The sequence below is a fragment of the Orcinus orca genome, chromosome 16 (assembly GCF_937001465.1).
Source record: "Orcinus orca chromosome 16, mOrcOrc1.1, whole genome shotgun sequence".
NCBI classification, from domain to species: domain Eukaryota; kingdom Metazoa; phylum Chordata; class Mammalia; order Artiodactyla; family Delphinidae; genus Orcinus; species Orcinus orca.
In genome coordinates, this window is record NC_064574.1 from 53,041,155 (window position 1) to 53,064,021 (window position 22,867).

At 58.1% G+C, this 22,867-nt stretch overlaps 2 protein-coding genes across 4 annotated transcripts in view; both read right to left on the minus strand.

The window, feature by feature from the left end:
* Window positions 1-93: 93 nt before the first annotated feature.
* PAM16 (presequence translocase associated motor 16) lies at window positions 94-7,604 on the minus strand. 2 transcript variants are annotated; one of them, XM_012533252.3, is made up of 5 exons: window positions 7,452-7,604; window positions 2,058-2,142; window positions 1,096-1,232; window positions 674-739; window positions 94-249 (listed from the first exon to the last, which is right to left on the minus strand). In XM_012533252.3, exons 1-5 carry the CDS (start codon window positions 7,452-7,454, stop codon window positions 163-165), a joined length of 378 nt encoding a protein of 125 aa, XP_012388706.1. In that variant the 5' UTR covers window positions 7,455-7,604; the 3' UTR covers window positions 94-162. The 2 variants fall into 2 exon arrangements, with proteins under 2 accessions (XP_012388706.1, XP_033284815.1); XM_033428924.2 differs by lacking the exon at window positions 7,452-7,604 and adding an exon at window positions 7,180-7,420.
* Window positions 7,605-9,923: 2,319 nt separating this feature from the next.
* Window positions 9,924-22,867, minus strand: part of CORO7 (coronin 7) — a 57,934-nt gene continuing 44,990 nt past the window's right edge. For both annotated transcript variants that reach the window (XM_012533250.3, XM_049699535.1), the window contains 19 exons: window positions 18,452-18,506; window positions 17,898-17,955; window positions 17,676-17,821; window positions 17,496-17,588; window positions 17,210-17,341; window positions 16,258-16,384; window positions 15,706-15,881; window positions 15,120-15,228; window positions 14,931-15,017; window positions 14,708-14,850; window positions 14,530-14,634; window positions 14,367-14,452; window positions 13,432-13,573; window positions 13,245-13,334; window positions 12,207-12,323; window positions 11,792-11,927; window positions 11,304-11,395; window positions 10,693-10,779; window positions 9,924-10,570 (listed from right to left, as the gene is read on the minus strand). In XM_012533250.3, coding sequence (XP_012388704.1) covers window positions 10,565-10,570; window positions 10,693-10,779; window positions 11,304-11,395; window positions 11,792-11,927; window positions 12,207-12,323; window positions 13,245-13,334; window positions 13,432-13,573; window positions 14,367-14,452; window positions 14,530-14,634; window positions 14,708-14,850; window positions 14,931-15,017; window positions 15,120-15,228; window positions 15,706-15,881; window positions 16,258-16,384; window positions 17,210-17,341; window positions 17,496-17,588; window positions 17,676-17,821; window positions 17,898-17,955; window positions 18,452-18,506 — 1,987 coding nt within the window. In that variant the 3' untranslated portion in view covers window positions 9,924-10,564. The remainder of the gene's footprint in view (window positions 10,571-10,692; window positions 10,780-11,303; window positions 11,396-11,791; window positions 11,928-12,206; window positions 12,324-13,244; window positions 13,335-13,431; window positions 13,574-14,366; window positions 14,453-14,529; window positions 14,635-14,707; window positions 14,851-14,930; window positions 15,018-15,119; window positions 15,229-15,705; window positions 15,882-16,257; window positions 16,385-17,209; window positions 17,342-17,495; window positions 17,589-17,675; window positions 17,822-17,897; window positions 17,956-18,451; window positions 18,507-22,867) is intronic.

Here is a 22,867-nt window from a genome sequence, read left to right on the forward strand (position 1 = left end):
ATGCCACTGCTTCCCCTCCCCTGCACGTACAGCCCCACAGCTGGTGGGAAGAGCAGCCTGCCTTCTGGAATCTGGCCGTGCGCACTCAAGAAATGCAGAAAAGACATTTATTACCGAGCTATAAATTAGAGGTGGGCGGGTGGGGTGTGAGGCACCGAGCGGTCACGTTTTGGGCGGCTGCTCTCGCTCTCTGTCCTCCTGGGCCTGGATTCTGAGTTCCTCCTCAAGGCGCTCCTTCGCTCGCACCACCTGGGGAGGGAGTCACAAACAGTTAGGCAGGATGGCCCCTTCCCTCCCCGGGTCCAGCTCCAGCTCCCTGGAGAGCAGTAGGCAGGTCAGAGGTAACAGCCTGAGCGGAATATAAACAGAGGGGCCCGGGGACGCACTGAATGAGTCTGGGAGCTGAGAGCTGGTTCCAGCACTCCACCAGCTAGCAGTCCTGGCCCTTCAAAGCCTCGGCTGCTGGGGGCTCCACTGTCCAGGGTGACACAGGGCCCAGGCCAACACAGCCCCACTGGCTGGGCCACATGGAGCTGGCAGCCCTGAGGGACTGGCAGTTCAGGGGGCTCCCTGCGCCCCAGGGACCTTTCTCCTGACAAGCTCTGAACTGCCTGGAAATGAGGGAGGCCCAGTGAGAAGCGGCCCCGCGGCCTGCCCCCGTCCCAGCACTCACCTTTGACTGCAGGTAGAAGGAGCCACCCACGGATTTATCGTTCACCTTGAATAGGTGTTCGTAGTTCTGCAGAGGAGGGGAGACGGTGAGGGTCCCTGGGTTACAGAGGCGGGGGAAGCTAGGAGATGACAAAAAGGAAAGCGAAAGGGCTCGCCCCCTCCGCCATGCTACAGCACCCAGAGCCGTTGAGGGGCGGAAAAGCGGACAGGTGCCCACTGAGGGAGGCCCACGCCTCTGCCACTGCTGCCTGTGGCCTAAACACTGCCAAGTGACAGTGGCTTCTTCGAATCCCAGCTGGCTGCAGCCAGAGCCCCCGCTCCTGCCCGTTTCTGCTGCCCCCCTTCCCCCTCCCAACGCTGGTGGCCTGCCGCCCCATCCCCACTTCTGGTCTGCTTGTCTCAGAGCTGGCCTGGTGGCCTCACCTTCTGGATCTCCTCAGGGCTCAGCTTAGAGACGTTGAGAATCTGCTGTGCCTCCTGGAGGCTGAGGCCGGAGAGGTTGGAGGCGGCCGCAGACTGGTGTCCCGCGCGCCCCCGGGCGTCAGCTGCTGCCCGGCTGGCTGTGGGGACACACGGGTGAACACTTGGCACTCAGCAGCCCAGAGCTCCCCCGGGCCTTCCACGTGGGCAGCTCACCGCTGCCAGGTGGCGTGGGGGAGGAGACAAGCCGGGCCAGAGGGCATCTCTTCTCCAGGAGTGGATTTTTTGGGGGTGGGGGGTAGTAAAGTGAGGACAGGGGCAGGGGCTGGTCAAACCTGGCATCAGGTCCCCAACCTAGACCATGAGATGACCCTGTCCCTCTTTTCTCCCCTGGCCTCTACCTCCTGGATGCATCGCAAGTTGGGGAGTTTAGGTTACTATGGGGAACAGAGTGAAGCTGCAAGCAGGGGGAGGCAGCATGGCTCTGCCCTACGGTTACCTAGGCCACCAAAGCAGGCTGCCTTGGGTGACTTCTTCCCTTTCAACGCCTCTAGATTCAGGAGCCAGTATACTTTTTCTTAAAGGGTCAGAGAATAAGTATTTTAGGTTCTGCAGGCCAATTAGTCTGTGTTGCAATTACTGGACTCTGCCTCGAAAACAGCCAGAGGTATGGCTGTTCCAATAAAACTTTATTTACAAAAACAGGTGGCCAGGAGGGCCAGTGTGCCCATTTCTGGCCGGATGCTCACGCCCATCAGGTCTCCCTTTTATAGGATTGTCCCAAGATCTAGTAGTCTGCCCCCCCAATGGGAAGTGCCCCAGGCGACCTGAGCTGCCAGAACCCCACCCCACAGAGGGCCCTTGCATTCACAATTGGCCCAGTGCGAGGGAGGGGCCCAGAGCTACCAGGAAAATCTGAGCCAGGCAGGATCTCCCAGCCCAAGGAGACAGAGGCCCAAGCTTACCTGCAAACTCCTGCTGCAGGGCCCGGGCAAAGGCCCTGCCCACCACCTGCACGCCCATCACAATGATCTGGGCCAGGTACTTGGCCTGTGAGCAAAGCAGGCACCTATTAGCAGGCTACATTCTCAGAGCCCCCAGTGATGGACCCTGGAAGTGGTGGCTGTGCGACAAGACTTCTGGATTGCTGAGGTAAGGAAGCTCAGAGCAGCAGCCATAGACCACTTCCTCCAAAGCACCCTGATAAAAAGCTTCTGCTTTGGGTGGCTTCGGGTGCCCATGGGACAGCAGGCCTGGGGAGCGGGGCGGGGGGGGGGAACCCAAGAGAATCCCCAGAGGCAGACAGGACTCTCCCTCGTCCTTTGGAAGAGGCGGACAGGATCCAAGGCAAAGTGGCCTGGGAACCAGAACTCAGGGCCGGTCCCAGACCCACCATTCACTCTGCCACGACCGGCAGCTTCTTGTACTTGGCTGGTCCAACCGTTACTGGTGGGGAAACGCAGTGCCATTCTAATTCTCCCCACACTATTCAAGTCAGTTCCAATCAACACAACAAAAGACCAAAATACCCTCCACTTTCAAGGAGCAAAGCCCACAGCAGGGACCAAGTGGTGAGGGAGAGCAGGCCAACACCTGTTCCTCCACTGGCTCACTCCTTCACTCAAACCCTGCTTGATAGTTAGCACTGGGACCACAAAGATACCCAGGACCCGGCCCTGTGGGAAACCCTCCACTGCAGCGCAGCGCGAGCGTCTTCTACCCCAAGACCGCGTGGGCCAATGCACCATGGAGACAAGTGGGGCATCTCATCAAGCATGACCAGAGGCGTGGAAAGGCACCGGAGGGACACCTCAGGAAGGACAGGGAGACTCTGGGAGGCAACGGCACTTCTCCTGGCAGGTAGAATCTCGATGGGAAGATGGGGGCTTTCTAGGCAGGGGGACCAGGGTGAGTCCAACTGGGAGAAAGTGTAGGGGATGCCTGGGAGCAGCCAAGAGCCCAGAGGTCTTGTAAAATAGTAGGAGGTAAGATGAGGCAGGCGGGTGAGATGGGAAGCATACAGATCTTACTGTGACCAAGGATTACAAACAGACAGCACGTGTGTGTGAGAGCTGGTACAAACGTGGGTGCGTGGAGGACACCCGGAGAATGCTCGCAGCAGGTCACCACTGCTCACATGGCACATCCAAGTGGTTTCCAACAACCAAGAATGGACTTAGCCAGGGTGCTGAGCACTGTGACAAACACATTCTATCTATTGTGACATCTAATCCCAACAACTCAAGACACTGAAACACAGAGGGGTATAGTGACCAACATGAGGACACACAACTAATACCTGGGGGAAGATGGGCAGAAAACCCACAGCCAGTGCTATCAGCTATCCCCAGGCTGCCCACCTCACACAGAATCCCACGGTCTGCAGGGAGGGCGACTGAACAACATGACAAGGATCAGGACCCAACCCAGAGGCCGAAGAGGGGCTTGTTAGATTCCAGTGGAACCCCGACTCCAGAACTGGCCTTGCTGGCCTCCTAATGGGTGGGGTGGGATGCGGTTCCAGGCCATTAGCGGGGATTGATAAATTGGAAGTGGGTTTGGATTTCACAAGTGGGTGGAAATTTCATAAGCCCCGTATTTCACACCATGAAGACTCTCCAGTGATCAGAGAGAGGCGCTGCACTGAGGTGAATAGACTAACGAGGATCTGCTTCAGACGGGAAAGTCTCACCTGGCTTCTCCCGCAACCCCCGCTTGCCTAAAGCCTCTCCCAAGTCGGGCAGGAGGCTCTGAGATGGACAGCTGGTCCTGTCTGAGGGACTCAGAGGCTGACCAGCAGGTGATTCCGAGTGTTCCCTTGGCCAGGAATTCCCACCAGGCCTCCGACCACACCTCCTTCTGCTGCCACACCTGACAGCAGCCCCATCCCACTGCCTGCACTGCCTGCACTGCCTCGTAGTCAGGTGTTTACTTCTCTGCCCAGGTAGTGACTGTTGCTAAATAATGAACGTTAAGAGCTGAGGCTCTAACTGGGCAGCTCCCCCACCACCCCCTGCCCATGGCTCCTGCTGCCAGAGCTCCATAGCTGCAGGGCAGGCTGGGCTTCCTGCAAAGTTTCAGAGGCTACCCCAGCCATCCAAGGGAACTGCCTGGTCCACCCACTGCAGCTACCAAGGTTCCTGCGGGAGGCATCTCCTGGGGGAGGCAGTGATGTGGAGGTTACACAGACAAGCTCTGGAATCACCTGTGTGCAAATGACAGCTGGGTGCCCTGGATAAGTTCCCCAGTCTCCCTGAGCCTCAGCTTCCTCTCCTATTGTGGTCAACAATAGGGCTGTCACGGGGATTAAATGAGGTAATCCTTATAAAGTGCCTGGCTCAGACCCTGATAATATAGTAGGTGTTCAATAAATGTTGATTTTCATTTATTACTACTCTTTGTTTCCCAAAACCTGACACTGGCCAGGCACTGGAGAGTAACAAAGCTCCGCCCAACACAGCAGCTCATTTGACAGATCCTCTGATTCCTCAGGGGAAAAAGCTGCAAAATGTTGGGTTACATTCCCAGGGAGCTGGAAGCAGCGTGGAAGAGAAGTGAGAAGGCTGCTTTAGTCAGGCTGACATAACATGGGTCCCCGCTTTGCTTCTTGCCAGCTGTGTGGCCCTGGCAATCACTCAACCTCTCTGAACCTCAGTTTTCTTATCTGCAAAATGGGGAGAATAATACCCCCCTTATAGGAGGGCTAAGGCCCTCAGAAGGCAAGGCGTGTAAAAAGTGGACACCTGAGCAGCTCAACAGCTGCCTCTGCTTCCAGACCAGATCCTGCTTGGTGCTGAATGATCTAGAGATCAGAGGTGCAGCCAAGCTTCTCAGCTACCTACTCAATACCCAGACACCTACCAAGTGCCAGGTGGGTCAGCTGTGCTCAGAGCTGAGGATTCATGGGGAGCACAGCTGTGCCAGCTGCAAGCTACCACAGGGGATGAAGACAGTTACTGGCTGAGGCCTCTCCCAGAAAGCCCTAAAACACCCCATAATCCACTGACTGATGCTCGGGCCTGAAGACCCTGGGCAAGAGCAACTGGCCAACACAGCATCCAACTCAGGCCAAGCTGTTGGTCAAGGAGCAGAGGTCAGAGCCATGAGACTCCATGCCTGGGACACTGAAGATGGCACACATGCTTTCCTGCCTGGAGAGCAACGTGGCACAATGCGGGACCAAAGCCCTGCAGCTGGGGCAAAGGACCACAGGCAGTGTGGGGGGTTGGGAAGCCCTAAGGAATGTGGTTTGTCCTGTGTGAAGTGCATCAAGAAGGCAACCTGGCTTTGGACAGATGGATGTGCAAAGTTCCCTTCAAGGCACAGTTCCTTGGGCTGGTGGGTAGAGACAGCCACTGACTCACCCTCTTCTCAAGGACACATGGAGATAGAAAGGGGGCTCTCTTCACCCAGGGCCCCTGCAAACAGCTGCTGGTATCACAACTAGGCAAGAGGGAGGTCAGGACCACAACTATCACATCTGCCATGATATGTCCAGGGCCTGGGCTGTGGCTAGCACAGCAGGTGCCCGATACATATCTGAATGAACGTGACACTTGACAGGGCTTCCAAATGCCTCCCACTCCCTCTGCTGAAGGAGGGTTCTGGCCATCCTCCCAAAACACGCACACAATACCCTACCTCTGCTGCCACTGCCAGCCAATTCAGTCTACCCCCAGCTTGGCATCCCCAGCTCTGGCTACAAATGACTTCTCTAGTTTTCTCTCCCCTCATTGCTCTCCACGTCACGTACTGCAGCCACACCATCTACTCCAGGATCGGCTCCCCTCCTTCTTTATTCTGAATTCATACACCACACAGGTCACTCTTTTCAAGTGCACAATTCAGCACTTTTTAGGATATTCATAGAGCTGTATAACATTTATCATTATCCATCCCCCCAAAACTCCATACCCATTAACCCAATGAACATCCTCTCTCCTACTCCACTACTGTCTAATCCCAACATCCTTCAAGACTTAGCTCATGTCAGGCTTCCCTAGTGGCACAGTGGTTAAGAATCCACCTGCCAATGCAGGGGACACGCGTTCAAGCCCTGGTCCGGGAAAATCCCACATATCCCACATGCCGCAGAGCAGCTAAGCCCGTGCACCACAACTGCTGAGCCTGCGCTCTAGAGTCCGCGAGCCACAACTACTGAGACTGTGTGCTACAACTACTGAAGCCCGCGTACCTACAGCCTGTGCTCTGCAACAAGGGAAGCCACTGCAGTGAGAAGTCCGCGCACCACAGCGAAGAGTAGCCCCTGCTCCCTGCAACTAGAGAAAGCCCCGAGCAATGAAGACCCAACGCAGCCAAAAATAAATAAATAAAATAAACAAATTTTTATATATATATATATATATAAAAAGACTTAGCTCATGTCATTTTCCTATTAATATTGTCCTATTTTACGGACTCGCCTGCTTTCTCCTTTAAGGTACCAACTCCTCCAGAGCCACATGCAGGAATGTGTGTGAAGGACCCAGCGGGGTGGGGGGCGGGGTCCTCAGAAAATGGCAGTGACTATTACAAGGCAGGAACAATGTGGTTCTATGTGTACTCTCAGGACACAGAGCAGCTGGGCTTAAAACTGGGATGAGTGACCCTGGAAAAGTCAGATGCCCTGAGTTTCAGATTGTTTATCTGTAAAATGGGGACAATGAGAGCACCGACTTCTTTAGAATTAAATGAGAATCTACATAAGCCTCAGCTCAGGGCCTGGCACTTGTAAGCTCCTACCTTATCCTTAACACTATCAGTTAATAAGTGGCTCCCCAAACCCACTGCCTCAATCACTCAACAATCCTCTATCCGGGGATAGAGCTCAGGACCCTGTACTTTTAAAGGTCCCCAGGTGACCTGACGCAGCCAGTGTGGCCCAGATCTGTGGGCTGGCTCTGGGTGCCAATGGTACCGCAGAAACGCTCAGTTTTCGGTGTTGCAGGGTCTGGTTCAAGTCCCAGTTCTGCCACTTCCTCGTGAAAGTCCCGGAGCCCGTTTCACCAGCTTTCAAATGGGGACGATAATAGGGCGACACCATCAACTAGCTCGGGGACCGAGCAAGGGCTCGCGGGCCGGACTTACCTCCACCTTGGGCTGCCGGCACGTGGCTAGCGCACACGGCGATCGCATCTGCTCGGTATTTCCCGGCATGCCAGACCCGCCCTGCCTTCCAGCCAGAAGGCTCTCCCTGGCCCCGAGGTCGCCAGCGGCCGCCTCAGTAACCCCCGGCTGCGACACCCCAGTCCCCGCTCCCCGCCGGGAACGCAGGTGGCGCGCGGCGCCCGCAGTCCAGCCGGAGCTCCCAGCCCCGGCCCCGAAACTGCCTCCCTTCCCCTCCCCTCCTCATGCCTCACCATGGCGGCCACTGTGCTTCGGACGCACGGGCTCCGGCTTCCCGGCCCCTCGGCCCCGGCTCAAGGGCGGCCGGCGGGTCAAAGGTCAAGGGAAGCTGCAAAAAGCGCGCGCGCTGGGCATGCGCGTTGCTTCTGAAAGGGCGGGGCGTGGGTGGAGACCTATGGCCCGTGCGCGGAGTCGGGGCGGGGCCTGCCTCAGCCTCCGGCGTTCCGGCGGCCACCGGAGGCTACTGATGGGCGGTTTCAGGACCCTCTGGCCGTCCTGCTTATCGTGGGGCGCTAGGAGCAACAGAACAACACCGGTCAAATGGGGGTGTGTGTGTGTGTACTATTTCTTCCCTCCATTTTGCCAAAATATTTCGGACTAAAAGACATGCAATAAACATACAACACCTCACAAACAATGAGTAAGACGTCAAATTCTCACAAATATTTAGGAAAACAGGAAACTTCGAAGTAGGTTTCATTCCAGGTTCCCTGTCTGGAAAGGAGGGCTCGTCTCCCTCCTCCTTCAAGTCTTTGTTCCAATGTTACCTTCTCAGTGAGGCCACCCTGATGCCCTACCATCGCTGCAACTTGTCCTCCATTCCTTTTCTTTTCTAATACAGGCTTTATTGAGAGAGAATTCATACACCACACAATTTGCCCTTTTGAAATGCATAATTCAGTGCTTTTTAGTATATTCACAGAATTGTGTAACCATCGCTATTAGTTCCAGAACATTTTCAGCCCAGCCTTAGCAACTCCATACCCATGAGAAGGCACTGTCCATTTCCCCCTCCCCAGGCCCTCGTGACCACTAATCTGCCTCCTCTTCTATGGATGTCTCTTCTGGATGTTTCATAGAAATGGAATCATACTACATGCGGCCTTTTGTGTCCGTTTTTTTTTGTTTTTTTTGTTTTTGGCTGCGTTGGGTCTTCGTTGCTGGGCGCGGGCTTTCTCTAGTTGCGGTGAGCAGGGGCTATTCTTCGTTGCGGTGCACAGGCTTCTCACTGCGGTGGCTTCTCTTGTTGCAGAGCATGGGCTCCAGAGCCCAGGCTCAGCAGTTGTGGCGCATGAGCTTTGTTGCTCCACACATGTGAGATCTTCCCAGACCAGGGCTCGAATCCATGTCCCCTGCATTGGCAGGCGGATTCTTTGATTTGATTTGATTTTTTTGCGGTATGCGGGCCTCTCACTGCTGCGGCCTCTCCCGCTGCGGAGCACAGGCTCCGAACGCACAGGCCCAGCGGCCATGGCTCACGGGCCCAGCCACTCCGCGGCATGTGGGATCTTCCCGAACCGGGGCACGAACCTGTGTCCCCTGCATCGGCAGGCGGACTCTCAACCACTGCGCCACTAGGGAAGCCCCTTGTATTTGGTTTAAACCTCCATTTTTTTTTTTTTTTTTTTGTCCATGCCATGTGACATGCAGGATCTTATTTTCCCCACCAGGGGTCAAACCAGTGCCCCCTGCAGTGGAAGCCTGGAGTCTTAACCACTGGATCACCAGGGAAGACCCATAAACCTCCATTCTTTTTTTTTTTTGCGGTACGCGGGCCTCTCACTGTTGTGGCATCTCCCGTTGTGGAGCACAGGCTCCGGACACGCAGGCTCAGCAGCCAAGGCTTATGGGCCCAGCCGCTCCACGGCATGTGGGATCTTCCCAGACCGGGGCATGAACCCGTGTCCCCTGCATCGGCAGGCGGACTCTCAACCACTGCGCCACCAGGGGAGCCCCATTCTTGATCCCTCCTATTTTTTTCCGAAGCTCTTACCACATTCTATCAAATTATACCATTCATTCATCTTTATGTTTATTATCTGTTCCCTCCCACTAGAATGTGGATTCCTGGAGGGCAGGACATTGATCTCTTTTCTCCACTCTTGGGCATCAGCACCTGGAAGAGTGGCTGGCACATGGAAGGCACTCAACAAATGTTTGTTGAGTGAATGAGAGTCGGGCTGCCTCTTACTATGTTCTGGACCACTACCCTTCTTTCCTTTCCTCCAACTCTCCAAATTCTTTATTCTCTCAGCACCCTGGCTGCCCTTCCTTTTGTCTGAAACGTTCTTCCCAGGGCTCTCTCCATGCCTTTCTGGCCTTCAGGTCTTAGCTCTCAACTTAAACATCGCTTCTCAGACCCTGACTACAGTCTCCTCCTGCATCCCCGTGGCTCCCTTTCACGTAGTTTATCTACTTCACAGCCCTCCTTGCACTGTCTATTTGCGAACTTGCACATGGTCCGGCTCACCCTGGCCTACTAAGACTATACTAAGTGCCTCGAGAAGCCATGTCTCTCCCGTTCATTACAGGAGCTGCCATCCAGAGCCCTGCTGGATACTAGCGTGTTGGATGAACGAATGAATTCCCAGCAGGAGCAGAGTGAGGCCTGGGACAAGCGGGAGCCCAGGGCCAAACCGACCTCACCCATACTCCTGTCCCCTTCCCCTTCTAGCCAGCCAGAGACCACAGCGACACGAGAGGTGGCCAGCTTAGAAAAGTTTAATTGCTAAAAACATCCAGGGTACGTGCAGGCTAGTCCCTGCGGGGCTCACACCCCCTTCGTTGGGCTATCAGCTCTGTGATGCCCATTCCTCCTGGCTTCAAGTTTGGGGAGCAGGGCTACTGGTCCCAGGCCCCTGAGGCTGGTGCTGCTCCAAACGGCCTGGTGGAGGGCCAGCCCCCTAGGCCCTTGACCAGAACTGGAGCAGCAGGCAAGATAGGACGGCATGTGATAACAAGGTGCTGGGCGAAGCCAGCCCAAGCTGGGACCAGCCCAGGTCAGAGTAGAGGGGACAGGGAGCCCAACGGCTGCCCAGGGACATGCCACTGAGCCCTCACGCCCACCCCACCCCCATGCCCCTGGCTCCACATGCTAGCAGGCAGCTGAGGAGAAGCAGCTGGTCCCAGAAAATGCAGAGATGCAGACAATCCATGGGGGTTGCAGCAGGGCCCAGAGGCTACGGAAATGCCCAAGACCCAAAGAAAGCCAGGCCTTCTGGGGTGAGGTGTGCCCCGGCCAAGAGGTGGCTTCCAGTTTGAAGGTGAGACGTGAGGTGTGAAGGGGCACCAGGTGGTTCAAGGAGGCAGCAGTGGCAGGTGAGGCTAGAGGTGGCTGGTGGGCAGGCTAGTCCTGGGGAGATAAACCAAGAAGTGGGAGGGAGTTGAGAGGGCCTGGGGGAGGGGAGTGGTGCATGCGGCAGGTGTGAGTCGGGGAGAGATGGGACAGGCAGCAGGGCCCACTCGTCCACTCACCCACTCGTCCTCGTCCACACCTTCAAAGGAGTCCTGTGGGAGCGGGTCCACCCGGTTCCCCAGCTTTGCCACCATGGCACTCAGCAGCTGGGAGAGGGGACGGGAGAAGAGGTGGGAAGGGAACAGGGCTTCTGACCCCAAGAATGTCAGATCCCAAGGCTGGAACCCCAAGGTTCAAAGTTGTGGGAGAATCATTTTCATTAGAGCCCTGACAAAGCTGATGGTTTTCATTGAAAAAGATACCTTGACAGAGACGGGGGAGCCAGAGACAGACAGACTCTAACACGGAACATAAGAGTCACAGGGCAGCTGTCTCCACATATTGCCTCAGACGCTCTAATATGCACCAGGGTCCCCAGCGCACTTGGGTCTGGTTGGGTTGGGCCAGGCTAGGGTGGGGCCTCTTTCCACCCTTCCCTGGCTTCCTGAGCCCTGTGCCCTGGGGGCGGCAGCAGTCACCTTCAGGGCTTTGGAAGGTCTTCCCTGTCCAACTGACAAGTGGGTGACACCCGCTCCTCGCCCAATCTGGGTTGGACTAGAGAACTGAAGGGCAGTCACCAGGAGCAGCCAGGGCCCTGTGACCCCAGCGGCCAGCCCTCTTCCATGCCTACCTCTTCCTTCTTCTGCTGGTCCGACTTCTCTTCCAGGTAGAGTGCTGAGGATAGGGCCCGCCGGGCTGGGCCTTCACGGGGGGCCTGGCTCACTGGGGTGGGAGAGCAACAAGCATCAGGCAGCAGAGAGCCCCTTTGGTGGGGCCTCCTGGCCTAACCACTTGGTACCAGCCCCTGGGGGATTCCATGGCAGAGAGTCCAGAGGTGGCGCTTCGGTTCACAAGGCCTGCCCTTGGCACCAGGCTGTGTGCACGTGCGCATGTGTGTTGGGGGTGGAGGGCTTGTGATGGAAACACACACCCTGGGCCCTGCCCTCCAGGGCCTCAGAGACCAAGTCCGAAGAGCAACCACCCCATCCCTGGGAGCACTAGAGGTTTCTGATTGCCAGCAGGGATGGAGGTTCGGACTTGGGCCTTCTGCCCCTTTCTCCAACCCCCACCCACTCCCCTGCTTCCTACCTGCCCCCCCAGCCCAGTCCCTCATCCTACCTGGGGTCATGTCAGGGGGCTGCAGGCTAAGAAGCCGGGGCTGCCCGTTAGCGCCTCCCAGCCAGGCCTCAGCGCTGAGCACCGGCTCCCAGCTCACTGCGGTGTCTGGGAACACGTCATCCTGGAAGAATTCTTTCTGCAGGGAGGGAGTAAGGGGCTGCCCTGAGGTACTGACCTACTCTGTGCCCAGAGGCCTAGAGCACACAGGCATCCATTGGGAGGGGGGCATGGCAAGACCCAGGACCCCAATCTGAGGTTTCTGCAAGTTTCAGAACATCAGCAGAGTAAGGGGAACAGGTGCCCCAAAGAGCAGTGAGTGGGGCAGTTTGGTGACAAGACCAGTCAGGCCCCAAAGCCTCTGACAGGAGCTAGACAGGGGGTGCTGGGCGTTGGCATGCTGGGCCCCCAACCTCACCCTGACTCGGGGCAGCCGGAAGGTGACAGGCTCCAGGGAGGTCTGGCGAAGTCGCAGGCATCGGGCAAACTCCACCTCCCGCACGTCACACTCCGTCTTGGGCAGGAGAATGAAGCCCTGGGGTGGCAAGGGAGTCGAGCTGGGGCTGGAGTCCAGAGCTCACACTGAGCACCTGGGCCCCCTCACTTAGGACCATCAGGACCAAGGCCTATCCCTGGAGAGTGGTGTGATATTTAACAACTAGCTCTCTGGAGGGAAAATGCCCCCGTTTGTAGCGTTTGCCTATTTCCATGGTGTGAAAACTCCCACCATGTCAATTTCACACTACTAACATGACTGGGTGAATGCAGATTTGGGAAGAGATGTGCAGTAGCAGCCCATGATACAATATTTCTGCCAGACAGGGCCCACAGATGTAAATAACCTCAACAGTACAAATAATAGTGAAGTCAAGTAAAATAATTAGGAAGTGATAAATTAAGTATCTATTGCCTTGGTCTTTACTGTAACTTATTTGTGGGTTCATAAAACTTAAACTTACGTAGTTTAATTTTTAACAAATGGTTGAGTTTAAAAATCAGTTCCTGGACTTCCCTGGTGGCGCAGTGGTTGAGAATCTGCCTGCCAATGCAGGGGACACGGGTTCGAGCCCTGGTCTGGGAAGATCCCACATGCCACGGAGCAACTAGGCCTGTGTGCCACAACTACTGAGCCTGTGCATCTGGAGCTTGTGCTCCGCAACAAGAGAGACCGCGACAGTGAGAGGCCCGCGTACCGCAATGAAGAGTGGTCCCCGCTCACTGCAACTAGAGAAAGCCCACGCACAGAAACGAAGACCCAACACAGCCAAAAATAAATAAATTTAAAAAAAACAACAAAAAACAGTTCCCGAGGCTGCTGGGCACACCCCACCCGGCCCAGTGACTCAAGGGCCCCACAGGCCCCTGCAGTCCTGCACATGGCCACGAGAGGGCGGGTAGCCCATGGTCCCACGTACGGAAGGAGGACCAGGGAGCGTGTGCGTGTGCGAGGGCTCACCTTGTGGGGGTCAGGTGATGTGAAGCTGTTGCACTCCAGGAAGAAGGGGGCCTCGGGGAGCAGCTCATACAGGAACACGCGGGTGTCACCCTGGGGGGACGGCAACAGTGAGGTGGCCAGCATTAGCTGCCTTTCCCCCCACCTCCTCTCACCTGCCCAAAGCCCCCGCCTGTGCACCCCAGCCCACCTTGCCCGTGAGCAGCACCAGGCGGGTATCTGGGTCATAGCTGGGCAGCAGGGTCGAGGGAGCCACATCCAGCCCCAGCACTGCCAAGGGGCCACTGGCCAGGGCCTCAGCCGAGTACAGGAGTAGCTGGCGCTCACTTCGGCTGCAGGGGGGCAGAAGCAGGTCCTCAGAACTGGAGGGCCCTGGGGCATGGCAAGGACTCCAGCAAGGCCCCCAATCTTGTGGGGCTGGAGGCCTGAGGGCCTCGGGGTGGGAGGAGAGGCCTCTGCCCATCCTCCTTCCTAACCCAGCCTCAGAACCACTGGCCTGGCCTAGTACAATAGCTTTCTAACCTGCCACCCTGCCTCCTCCCGGACCTCTGCCCCCTCTGCCCCTCCTCAGCACACTCCTGTCCCATGGCCACCGTGGCTATTAAGTCTGGACTTTTCTCCCCACATTCTGTTCCAGGCCCTTTGCTCCAGCCAGGCTGGTCACCTTCTGGGCCACTCCACCCAGAGGTGAATGCCCTCTCCTCCAGGTCTGTGTTTACCAGCCCCTTTGTGACCCAGTTCAGATGATACTTCTCTTAGGAGGCCCTCCCTGATCCTTCCTTCAGAGCACCAAATGCCCATCCCTTGGACCTCTCCAGGAGGCTTGGTTCTGTGTTTTGTGTGCTTCGTCTGATCCCCACCAGATATGGGCTCTGCAGCAAGGATGGCTTTCATCCCTCTGGGCCCCTAGTTGATTCATTCCTCCCCATCTCCTTCCCTCCCATCAATCCACCCATGCACCCATCCATCTATCCATCCACATTATCAATCCATCCATCCACCTGTCCAATAAATGAGAGTTGGGGACAGCTTCTGCATGCCTGACACGTGTATGTGTATCTGGGGGAGGGGGCACAGGTGGCTGCTGAAGTCTGGGGATGGGAATAGTGGTCCCAGAGTTCTCACCTGTCAAAGCCAGACACCAGGAGACAGTGACCATCACACACCCAGACAATGCGGGCTCCACGGGCCCCCTCAGGCCCTGGGCCTTCCTGTTGGGATACAGTACATGAGGCCCAGCTGGGACCCCCGCCAGGTCTGAGGGCCGCCCCCAGCCCCTCCTGCTCACCTGCAGGGGCTCAGGGCTACCCCGGGGCTCGTAGATCCGCAAGTGCCCATCCTTGCAGACAGTGGCCAGCTGCCGCCCATCAGGACTCCAGGCCAGGCCAAAGATCTGGGGGCAGGTGGGGATGTGAGAAGCAGCCTCTTGCCCTGTGGCTGGGCGCCTGCCCCCAATGCTGTCCTACCTGATCCCGGTGGCCCTGCAGCCTCAGCCGCTCTGCTCCAGCCTTAAGGTCCCAGATCCGAATGGTAAGGTCATAGGAAGAGGAGGCCAGCACGTCAGCTGCCAGCGGGTGGAAGCGCAGAGAATAGATCTTCTCCCTGTGGCCTGGAGGCGAGGCATGGGGTGACACTGAGCCCCTCAGGAGCCACCGCCCACCCCCCAGCCCCCACCCAGGCCCCCCTGACCTGTAAGCACGGCCTCAGGCATGGTGAGCACCTCCTCAAGGCCCTCTGGGGGCACCCGCCACAGTCGGATCCTGGCATCCTCCCCAGCTGCAGAGAGCACAGGCTCATCACTGCTGACCCAAGGCCCCCCTTCTCTTCCCATTGAGGACCCTGGGACCCTCCCTCAAGCCCAGTGCCCAGCCTCCTTACCCACAGCGAGGTGGTGGGGATCAAAGGGGTCCCAGGCCAGATCGGTCACGGCTGCCCCATTCTGCAGAGTGGGCAGTGCTGTGTCGGGCAGACGGCCGGGCTTCCGCAGCTGTGGGAGGTGCCCCCACCCCAAGGCCCATCAGTAAAGTGCAGGAGAGTCCGGTCCCCAGGGCTGCAGGGCAAGCAGCATGCCTGGGCCCACACCCTCTGCAGCTGATGATGCACCACCAGGTGGCCCAAGCTCTCTGCCTCAGCCACCTTGCGCTCTGAGCCCCAAGTGCCAAGCCCCGGAAAGTGAGGGAGGCAGCATGGAGTGGTGGAAGGAGCTCAGGCTTGGGGCTCAGGTGGCCTGGGTTCAATTCTCAGCTCCACCACTTACACAGCGTGTGACCCGGCAGGTCACTAAGCCTCTCTGTGCCTCACTGCTTTCATCTGTAAAATAGGGATAAGAGTAGCACCCCCCACACACCGCATGGGATGCTGGGCACTTGGTTTGTGCTTAGAGAATGTGAGCTGGTGTGGGCACCTGACGCCCTCAGCGTCCTGCAGGGACATGGGGACAGCACGGCAGGGTGGGGCCCCTCACCTCGAGCACGGCCACCTGCCCACCACTGCTGAGCAGGGGCATGGCCACACGCTGCCAGTTGGCACAGAAGCCGTCGCTCTCGCCAGGCGTGGTGAGGTTGAGCCCCTTGAGGTTGGTGATGTGGCTGTCTCGGTGCAGGACGGTGCCCTGAGCGTGCCGGAACTTGGAACTGGGGCCTGGCGGGCAGCAGGGACACGGAGCCACGTGAGGTGAGGGTGCCCTGCCTGCCCCGCGCTGTCCTACAGGAGGACCCGGGCCAGTCCTGAGTCCGGGCTGCCTGCTCCCCTCAGCAAAGGACCGTGCAGGTTGTGTGCCCAGATTTCTGCCAGTCCAGCCAACACAACTCGCCCAGAACGAGACTCGAGGGATCTCGGAACGTTTAGGCCACCCTCTTACAGGTGAGACTCTCTTCATCCCGCGAAGAAGTGACTCCTCCAGGAGGGGAGGCGGGACTGTGGGGGGAGGCAGGACTGGGGTGCAGAGGAGGGTGGCTGGGGTGGGGGTGGACAGGGCTCCCATGGTAGGGGGTTAGCCCCGCACTGAGGCACTTACCCAGCAGGCTTTGCAGGGACCTCTGGCTGGGGCTGGTGCTGATGCCACTGGTGCTGGAGAGCGAGGGCCCCAGGCTGGAGGGCGTGGAGGGTGAGGTCAGCCAGCTGGGAGGGGAGGAGAAGCCCTCCTGGGAGAAAAGCTCCAGTCAGCCAGCAGCCCCGTCAGGCGGGTGGTCAGCCAAAGAGAGAGGAGATGCCGGGGTCATCACTTTGGGACACTGGGGTAAGCAGGAAGCCCCACCGTGGGATGTGGGGTGGGGACGCAATCGCTGATGGGCAGGAGGTAACATGGGGTGAGCTGAGCATTAGCATGTGGGACAGGAGGTAGCAGCTGCTGCTCCTGGGAAGGTGGGCCCAGAATGGTCAAGATCTTTCAAGAGGGTCTTCCCTGGTGGCACAGTGGTTAAGAATCTGCCTGCCAATGCAGGGAACACAGGTTCGAGCCCCTGGTCTGGGAAGATCCCACATGCCACGGAGCAACTAAGCCCGTGCACCACAACTACTGAGCCTGCGCTCTAGAGCCTGCGAACCACAACTACTGAAACCCGTGTGCCACACTGCTGAAGCCCATGCAACCTAGAGCCCGTGCTCCGCAGCAAGAGAAGCCACTGCAATGAGAAGCCCCTGTACCACAACGAAGAGTAGCCCCCACTAGCCGCAACTAGAGAAAGCCTGCGCACAGCAATGGAAGACTCAACGCAGCCAATAAATAAATAAATAAATAAATAATAAATTAAAAAAAAAAAAGATCTTTTAAGAGAAACTAGAAATCCAGATTTTATATGAAAGTCTCACTTTCTAGGCATTTGCTCAATTTTGAGAACACGGAGGTTCCTCATTTATGCTTCTTGTGTTTCTGAGACCATCGGGCAGGCCACACACTCCTGCCCTGACCTGGGGCCCCTGCTGCAGCATTGCAACGGGGAAGCCAGGTGGGCTACGCTGATACTCACGCTGGGGTCCGCATCACCCACAGGTGTCTCTGTAGGCTGGGCCTCTTCCAGGGTGGGCTCTGCAGGGGGTACCAGATGGGAAGTGAAGCTGGGGTGGGGTCGGCAGGCTGGGTGGAGGCTGACCCTCTGCACCTGTGGGTAGAGGCCGGCAGGTGAGGCAGGAGGGCTTGGGGTGGGGATAGGGGACACCAGGCAGCTGAGTTAGTGCACAGGTGGACCACGTGCCACGGACGCGGCTGCTGCCCGTGGTGCAGGCCAGGAGCAGTCAGCCAGGCCTTGGCCTTACCTGTTGGTTGCTACCAGCCCACCAGGCATGGGGGTCGGAGGCGGGCACACAGCCTGCAGTGTCCGGGAACAGGTCCTCGTGGAACTCCACAGCCTGGTGGCACACAAGCACACAGGCAGTGAGGTCAAGTCCCCCAGGCTCCCCCAGGCCCTCCCAGTCCCTCACGCAGGACCCCCTCACCTTGCGGGGCACGTGGTAGCTGATGGGCACGACGGCTGTGTCGCTCAGCTGCAGGACGCGAAGCACCTCGCAGCCCATGACGGCCAGTGCTCGCCGGGGCACGAGGGCCACCCCCTGCAGCACGCTCTCCAGGAGGCACTGGGTCACTATCAGGGACACCGTGGAGGACAGTCAGAGTGGGTCGGGGAGGGGAGGGGGCACAGGGCGGGGAGCAGGGCTTACCTGGGCTCAGTGCCGGCTGCTCGGGGGCCACCTCATAGCAGTACAGCTGACTCTCGCCCTGAAACGATCCCCACCCGAGCGCTGCTCGCTGACTCTAGCTCCAGCCACCCCGTCCCTCCCCAAGGACGGAGTCACAGAACCACAGCCAACGTCTACAGGGCGCTGATGTGCGCTGGGCGCTGAACTGAGCCCTTGGTAGACTCTGCCTCGCCTGTTCATCATCATGGAGCACGAATGAGCACCAGGGGTATACGTTCAGTAGGACAAAGTGTCTGCTGTGTGCTGACTCTGCTCTATTCTCAGCCTTGGATTCACGAAGCTGACATTCTAGGGAGTGATCCCGACTGCATGGAATGGAGACTTGGAGCCCCATGTGCCTGGAGCCCCTGGCAGGGGTGGAGTCTGGGCAGCACTGTTCTAGCTCCTCCTTTCCGGGGTGAATAGCATCCTGCACTCCCCACTCTCCCAGGTGGCTGGCCAGGTCAAACGTTGGGGCCAAGTCTGGCGAGTGAGGGCACCAGCTGACAGGGGTGGGGGCTTGAGCTTCTCCTCACCTTTCCCGCCAGGACCAGGAGCCTGGAGTCTGGATCCAGCAGGGGCATCAGAGACCTGGGGGAGAGACGGCCTGTCATAGGGATACAGCCAGTCATTGTGGCCAAGGGGCAGGGGAAGGGCTGAGAGCATCGTGACTCTAGATAGGGGCTTAGGCCAAGCACAACAGTGGCCAGGAGTGATGCAGCCCCTCCAGTTGCATCCAGCCTGGTCCCCAGGGACCCTCTACCTCCTCTCCCTGTGCTCCCGACATGCTGAGCACATCCTCACGTCCCAGCCTTTCTTTCCCAGGTCCTCCGTCTGCCCAACTGCTTCACCCCAGGACTGTGCTGGGCCTGGGCACAGGGGAGCTGCCCCCTCTTTCTGCACCTCAGCCATGATCTCTTCCCATGCTCAGCAGCTCCAAGAAGCCCCCCGACATACATTCTGTCCCTGGTCTCACCTCCAACAGCCTAAACACCAGGCCCAGGAAGGTGAGAGGGGTGTTGGAGCTGGGGACCCCCTCCATCTCCACCCGGCACAGTTGGCCTGGGTGCTCCAGGACCCAGGCTTAGGGGCCCTCTCCTCAGTCACCCCTGCTCCTGGGCCTTGATGCTGTCCTAGAGGCTCAGAACTCCCCTAGGCACCATCTCTGAGCCCCAGTGCCCAAGCCTGAGCCAGGGGCCAGGAGCAGGGGCTCCTTCCTGCCGTGCTTCCCTGGCCTCCCTGTTCTCTGTCCCCCAGGTGGGGCCCTGGTGCGGGGGCAGAGGATGGAAGCCCCCAGAGCCCCTGCTGCTCTGTGTTGCCTGTCTCGGCCAACAGCCTGTTGTTCTCCAGAGATTTACCACTCCCCTTCCCCTCCCAGGCCCTGCAGGGCCCCTTTGCAGCCCCTAGCCCTGACTGCTGTTTTCCAGGCCCAGAGTCTCCTGGACGTGGGGCACCCAGGAGAACTCAGACTGGTGTCTTCACCTGTTTCTGTTTCCTGCTCCTGGTTTTCTGGTCCTGCTCTCACATCCCTGGGGACCCATGGGCCTGGACCCCCACCTCAACGCTGACATTCATCCTCAAATGGAACCCCGTCCTCCTCACTGTGGTCCCAGCAGTCAGAGGTTGCCCAGCTGTGGCAGCTGCCTCCATCCCTCACCCAGGCAACAAACGGTCCAGCCCACCCCCTCCCCTGCCCAGCCAGCTGCCCACCACCCCTCCCCACCCTGCTGGAAGGGAGCCACAGAGTGGACTGGGAAGCTGGGTGGGTCCCTGGGTGGCTCCATAGCTTCCTGGAGTGCCTTGGGCTGGTCACCTGTGAGTAACACAGCCTCTAATTACCTTGAGCCCAGCAGGGTGAGCTGGGCTCAGAACTGCCCTCTTGACCTGGTCTGATCACTGCCTGCTGTGGGGGAGAGGGGGGCAGGGGGACAACGTGGTCATGTGACCTCAGGTGTCCCCCACATTGATGCTGGATCCAGTGGGGCCACACCTAAGTCCCTTCAGCAGTTCTAACAGGACTTTCACTCACCCACTAGTTCATCCACAATCATTCACTCCCTTGGTGAGCTGGTCTGCGCCTGGCCCTCAGCTGGGCTGGCAGGTGTGACCAAAGGTGAGTGCAGCAGACCCCACCTCTGGCCTCAAAAGCTCACAGCCTGGGTGAGAGGCAGACAGAATTCCACAGACAAACGCGTGAAGGAAAAGTTCTCTGAGGACACACAGCAGGGAGCAGAAGGGCCTGACTCTGACTGGCCGTAGGGGAGTGGGCATTCTTTATGACCCAAAGTTTAAGAGAGATCAACCACGCCAAGGGGAGAGAGTTCCAGGCAGAAAGGGCAGCATATGCAAAGGCACTGTGGCAGGCGGGTGCACAGCCTGTTTGCAGAACAGGGAGTAGAATGACATGGCTGGTGGTCTGGGCAGTAAGGGTGAGGGGCTAGGCTCAGGATGGGGTGGGTAGAGGCCACACAGAGCAGGGCCTAGTACATCAGGAGGAGGGTTCTGCCTCCCCCCATCGGATGAGCAATAGAGAAGCAAATGACACATCTTAAGTGAAGAGGGAGAGGATGAGATTTGTGCTGAGCAGAAGTCACCGTGTGGAGATAGGCAGGAGGAAGGAAAACAAGAGTCTGAGAGCAAGTATGCTGGGCAGGGACTCTCATCACCCTGCTGCTGCCTTGGCAAGAAATGGGGAATCGGCCTGCAGTTTCCACCCTGGCATCAATGGCTCACCTATGCTCTAAACCAACCTCTTTAAGAGGCTTGACCTGGTACCCCTGTGCCCCTGCCCCATCAGGCCCAGCTGGCTGGCCCAGTGACTCAGGTGCTAGGGCTGCAGGGGCAGGAAGTCAAGGAGGGCAGGGCTGGCTTCTCTGACAGGTCAGGCCAGTCTTCTTCGCCTCAGGCAGAGCTACCTGAGAAGCTCCGTCAGGCGGGAGCATCCTACCCACCACAGCACAGGCCAAGAAATGGGGTCATGGCACCCAGCCCCAAGAGTTGGCCAACAGCTGGCACGGGCCTGACCCCAGGCCTTGTAAAGAGAGCCAAGCCAGGTCTGGGTCTGGAATGCAGAACCAAGCCCCAGCCTGGCATAGGGCCAGAGGGTGGGAAAGCTGGCATGGGCATCTCTCCTGCTGCCATGGCAATGGGGGAGGGCTGGCATCTGGGCCTGCCACTGGGAAAGGCTTTGACCCAGATCTAGGGGTCTCCTCCAGACTCAAAGCCACAGAACGTCTAGAGCCCAGACCTGCCACCTACCCCTGAGCCCAAGTCCCAGAAGATGCAGAACCATGGTCGTATCAAGTGGATCACGTGGGGGAGGGGTTACCCCCTGATACTCCCATCAGCTTTCCCAATATTGCTGCAAATAACACAGGAAGTACCGCAGTGAGCCTGCCAGGAAATACAGTTTCAAGAGCCCTCCTCTGGTTCTCCCTGCCAGCCCATCTCTCCCACTCAGACCCACCACCTAAACATCCTGGCATTGGCACTGGTCCAAAGCAGAACAGGTCCCCAGTTCTTGTCACCCAGGCTGGGCAGTGGGGACCCCCTTGAACCAAACCCTGCCCCCCACTCCCTTGCTCCCTTAGAACCAGGTTCTAAGGCAGGTGGTGCCTTGAAGCCAAATGAGGACAGGATGGACATACTGGGGAGGGGGGCCTCCTGGAAGCTGTCCTTGAACCTCCGGGTGGACAGGAGCATGGCCTGTGTGAGTCCAGGCTTAGGATTGGGGCAGGGGATGGATCCTTTAGGCAGGTGGGATCTCACTATCAGCAAGAAATGGCCACAGAGGCGAGAAGATTCAGGACCTGTCAGGAAGTCCTGTTCCTAGAGGAGAGTCAGGCTGGGGTCTCCTGAGGGCCTTAGGGGACACAGGGCCCAAGGGCAGAGGCATAGGGACAGTCTGAGCTGACCGCAAACTCAAATGCTTCAGGAAACTGAAGGAGTGCAGCAGCCTGGTGTGAGACAACTAGGCTTGGTGGGGACTGGGGCCACCTGTGAGTCTGGGCCTTGGTCACAGGGGGCAGCTGCTGCCCAGCCTTGGCCGAGAGTTCCCACTCAAGGCAAGCTGGGAAGTCCCATTTTAATGTGAAACTACTGGATTTTTCAATGTTGGCAATGGCTTCAAATTTTTAAAAAGTCCCACAGGAGCCAAATGAAGCACACCTGAGGGCCTGCACTGGCCTAGGAACGGACGTTTAGAGGTGTGTAAGGCACACTCCACAGCCACATATAACAACAAAAGCATGGGGTGGAGACCTCTGCCCATCCTGAAAGGGGGCCGTGTTGGGGAGAGGTCCTGAGGAGGCGAAGAGCTGAGAAGAAAAGTCTGGGAGGTAACCGTTGCACCTGGACCCTGCTTAGCCCTGTTAGAGACTGGACACGGAGACTATCCTGCCTTCTGGAGGTGATCCAGTCCTTCAAACACCATGCAACCCCCCCACCCCTGCAAGTTGGTGTGGCCCAGCCTGCTGGGATAAGCCTTCAGGCCCCCCCCCGAGATTTGAGCTGGCCCAGCCAAGCCCTGACTGTGGGCTGGGCTGGACGGGGTGGCGGGTGTCCTGGAGCCGGCTGTAAGTTAGGAGCTGAGCTGGGTCCCCAAAGGCTCTGAGGCATGACTCTGACCACAAGTGCAGAGGGGGAGGAGGGCAGAGTGTTTTCCTGGAATCCTCCAAGGCAGGGGATTTTTCTGGACTAGCCCAGCTCCTGGCACCCACCCCTTCTGCCCCATTAAGGGCCACTGTCAGCAGCACCCAGGCCCCACCTACTGACAGCGAGGCCCAACCTCACATTTCAGCCCAGCACCCCCCAGCACATTCTGACCTTGAAGCTGCCGGTAACTGTGGATAGTCTATCATGTCCCCTTCCTGGGTGTTGCTCCCTTCATCTAAGACATGAGGAAAGTGGTCCAGAGGTGCTCACAGCAAAACGACCCCAGGACTCAGATTTGG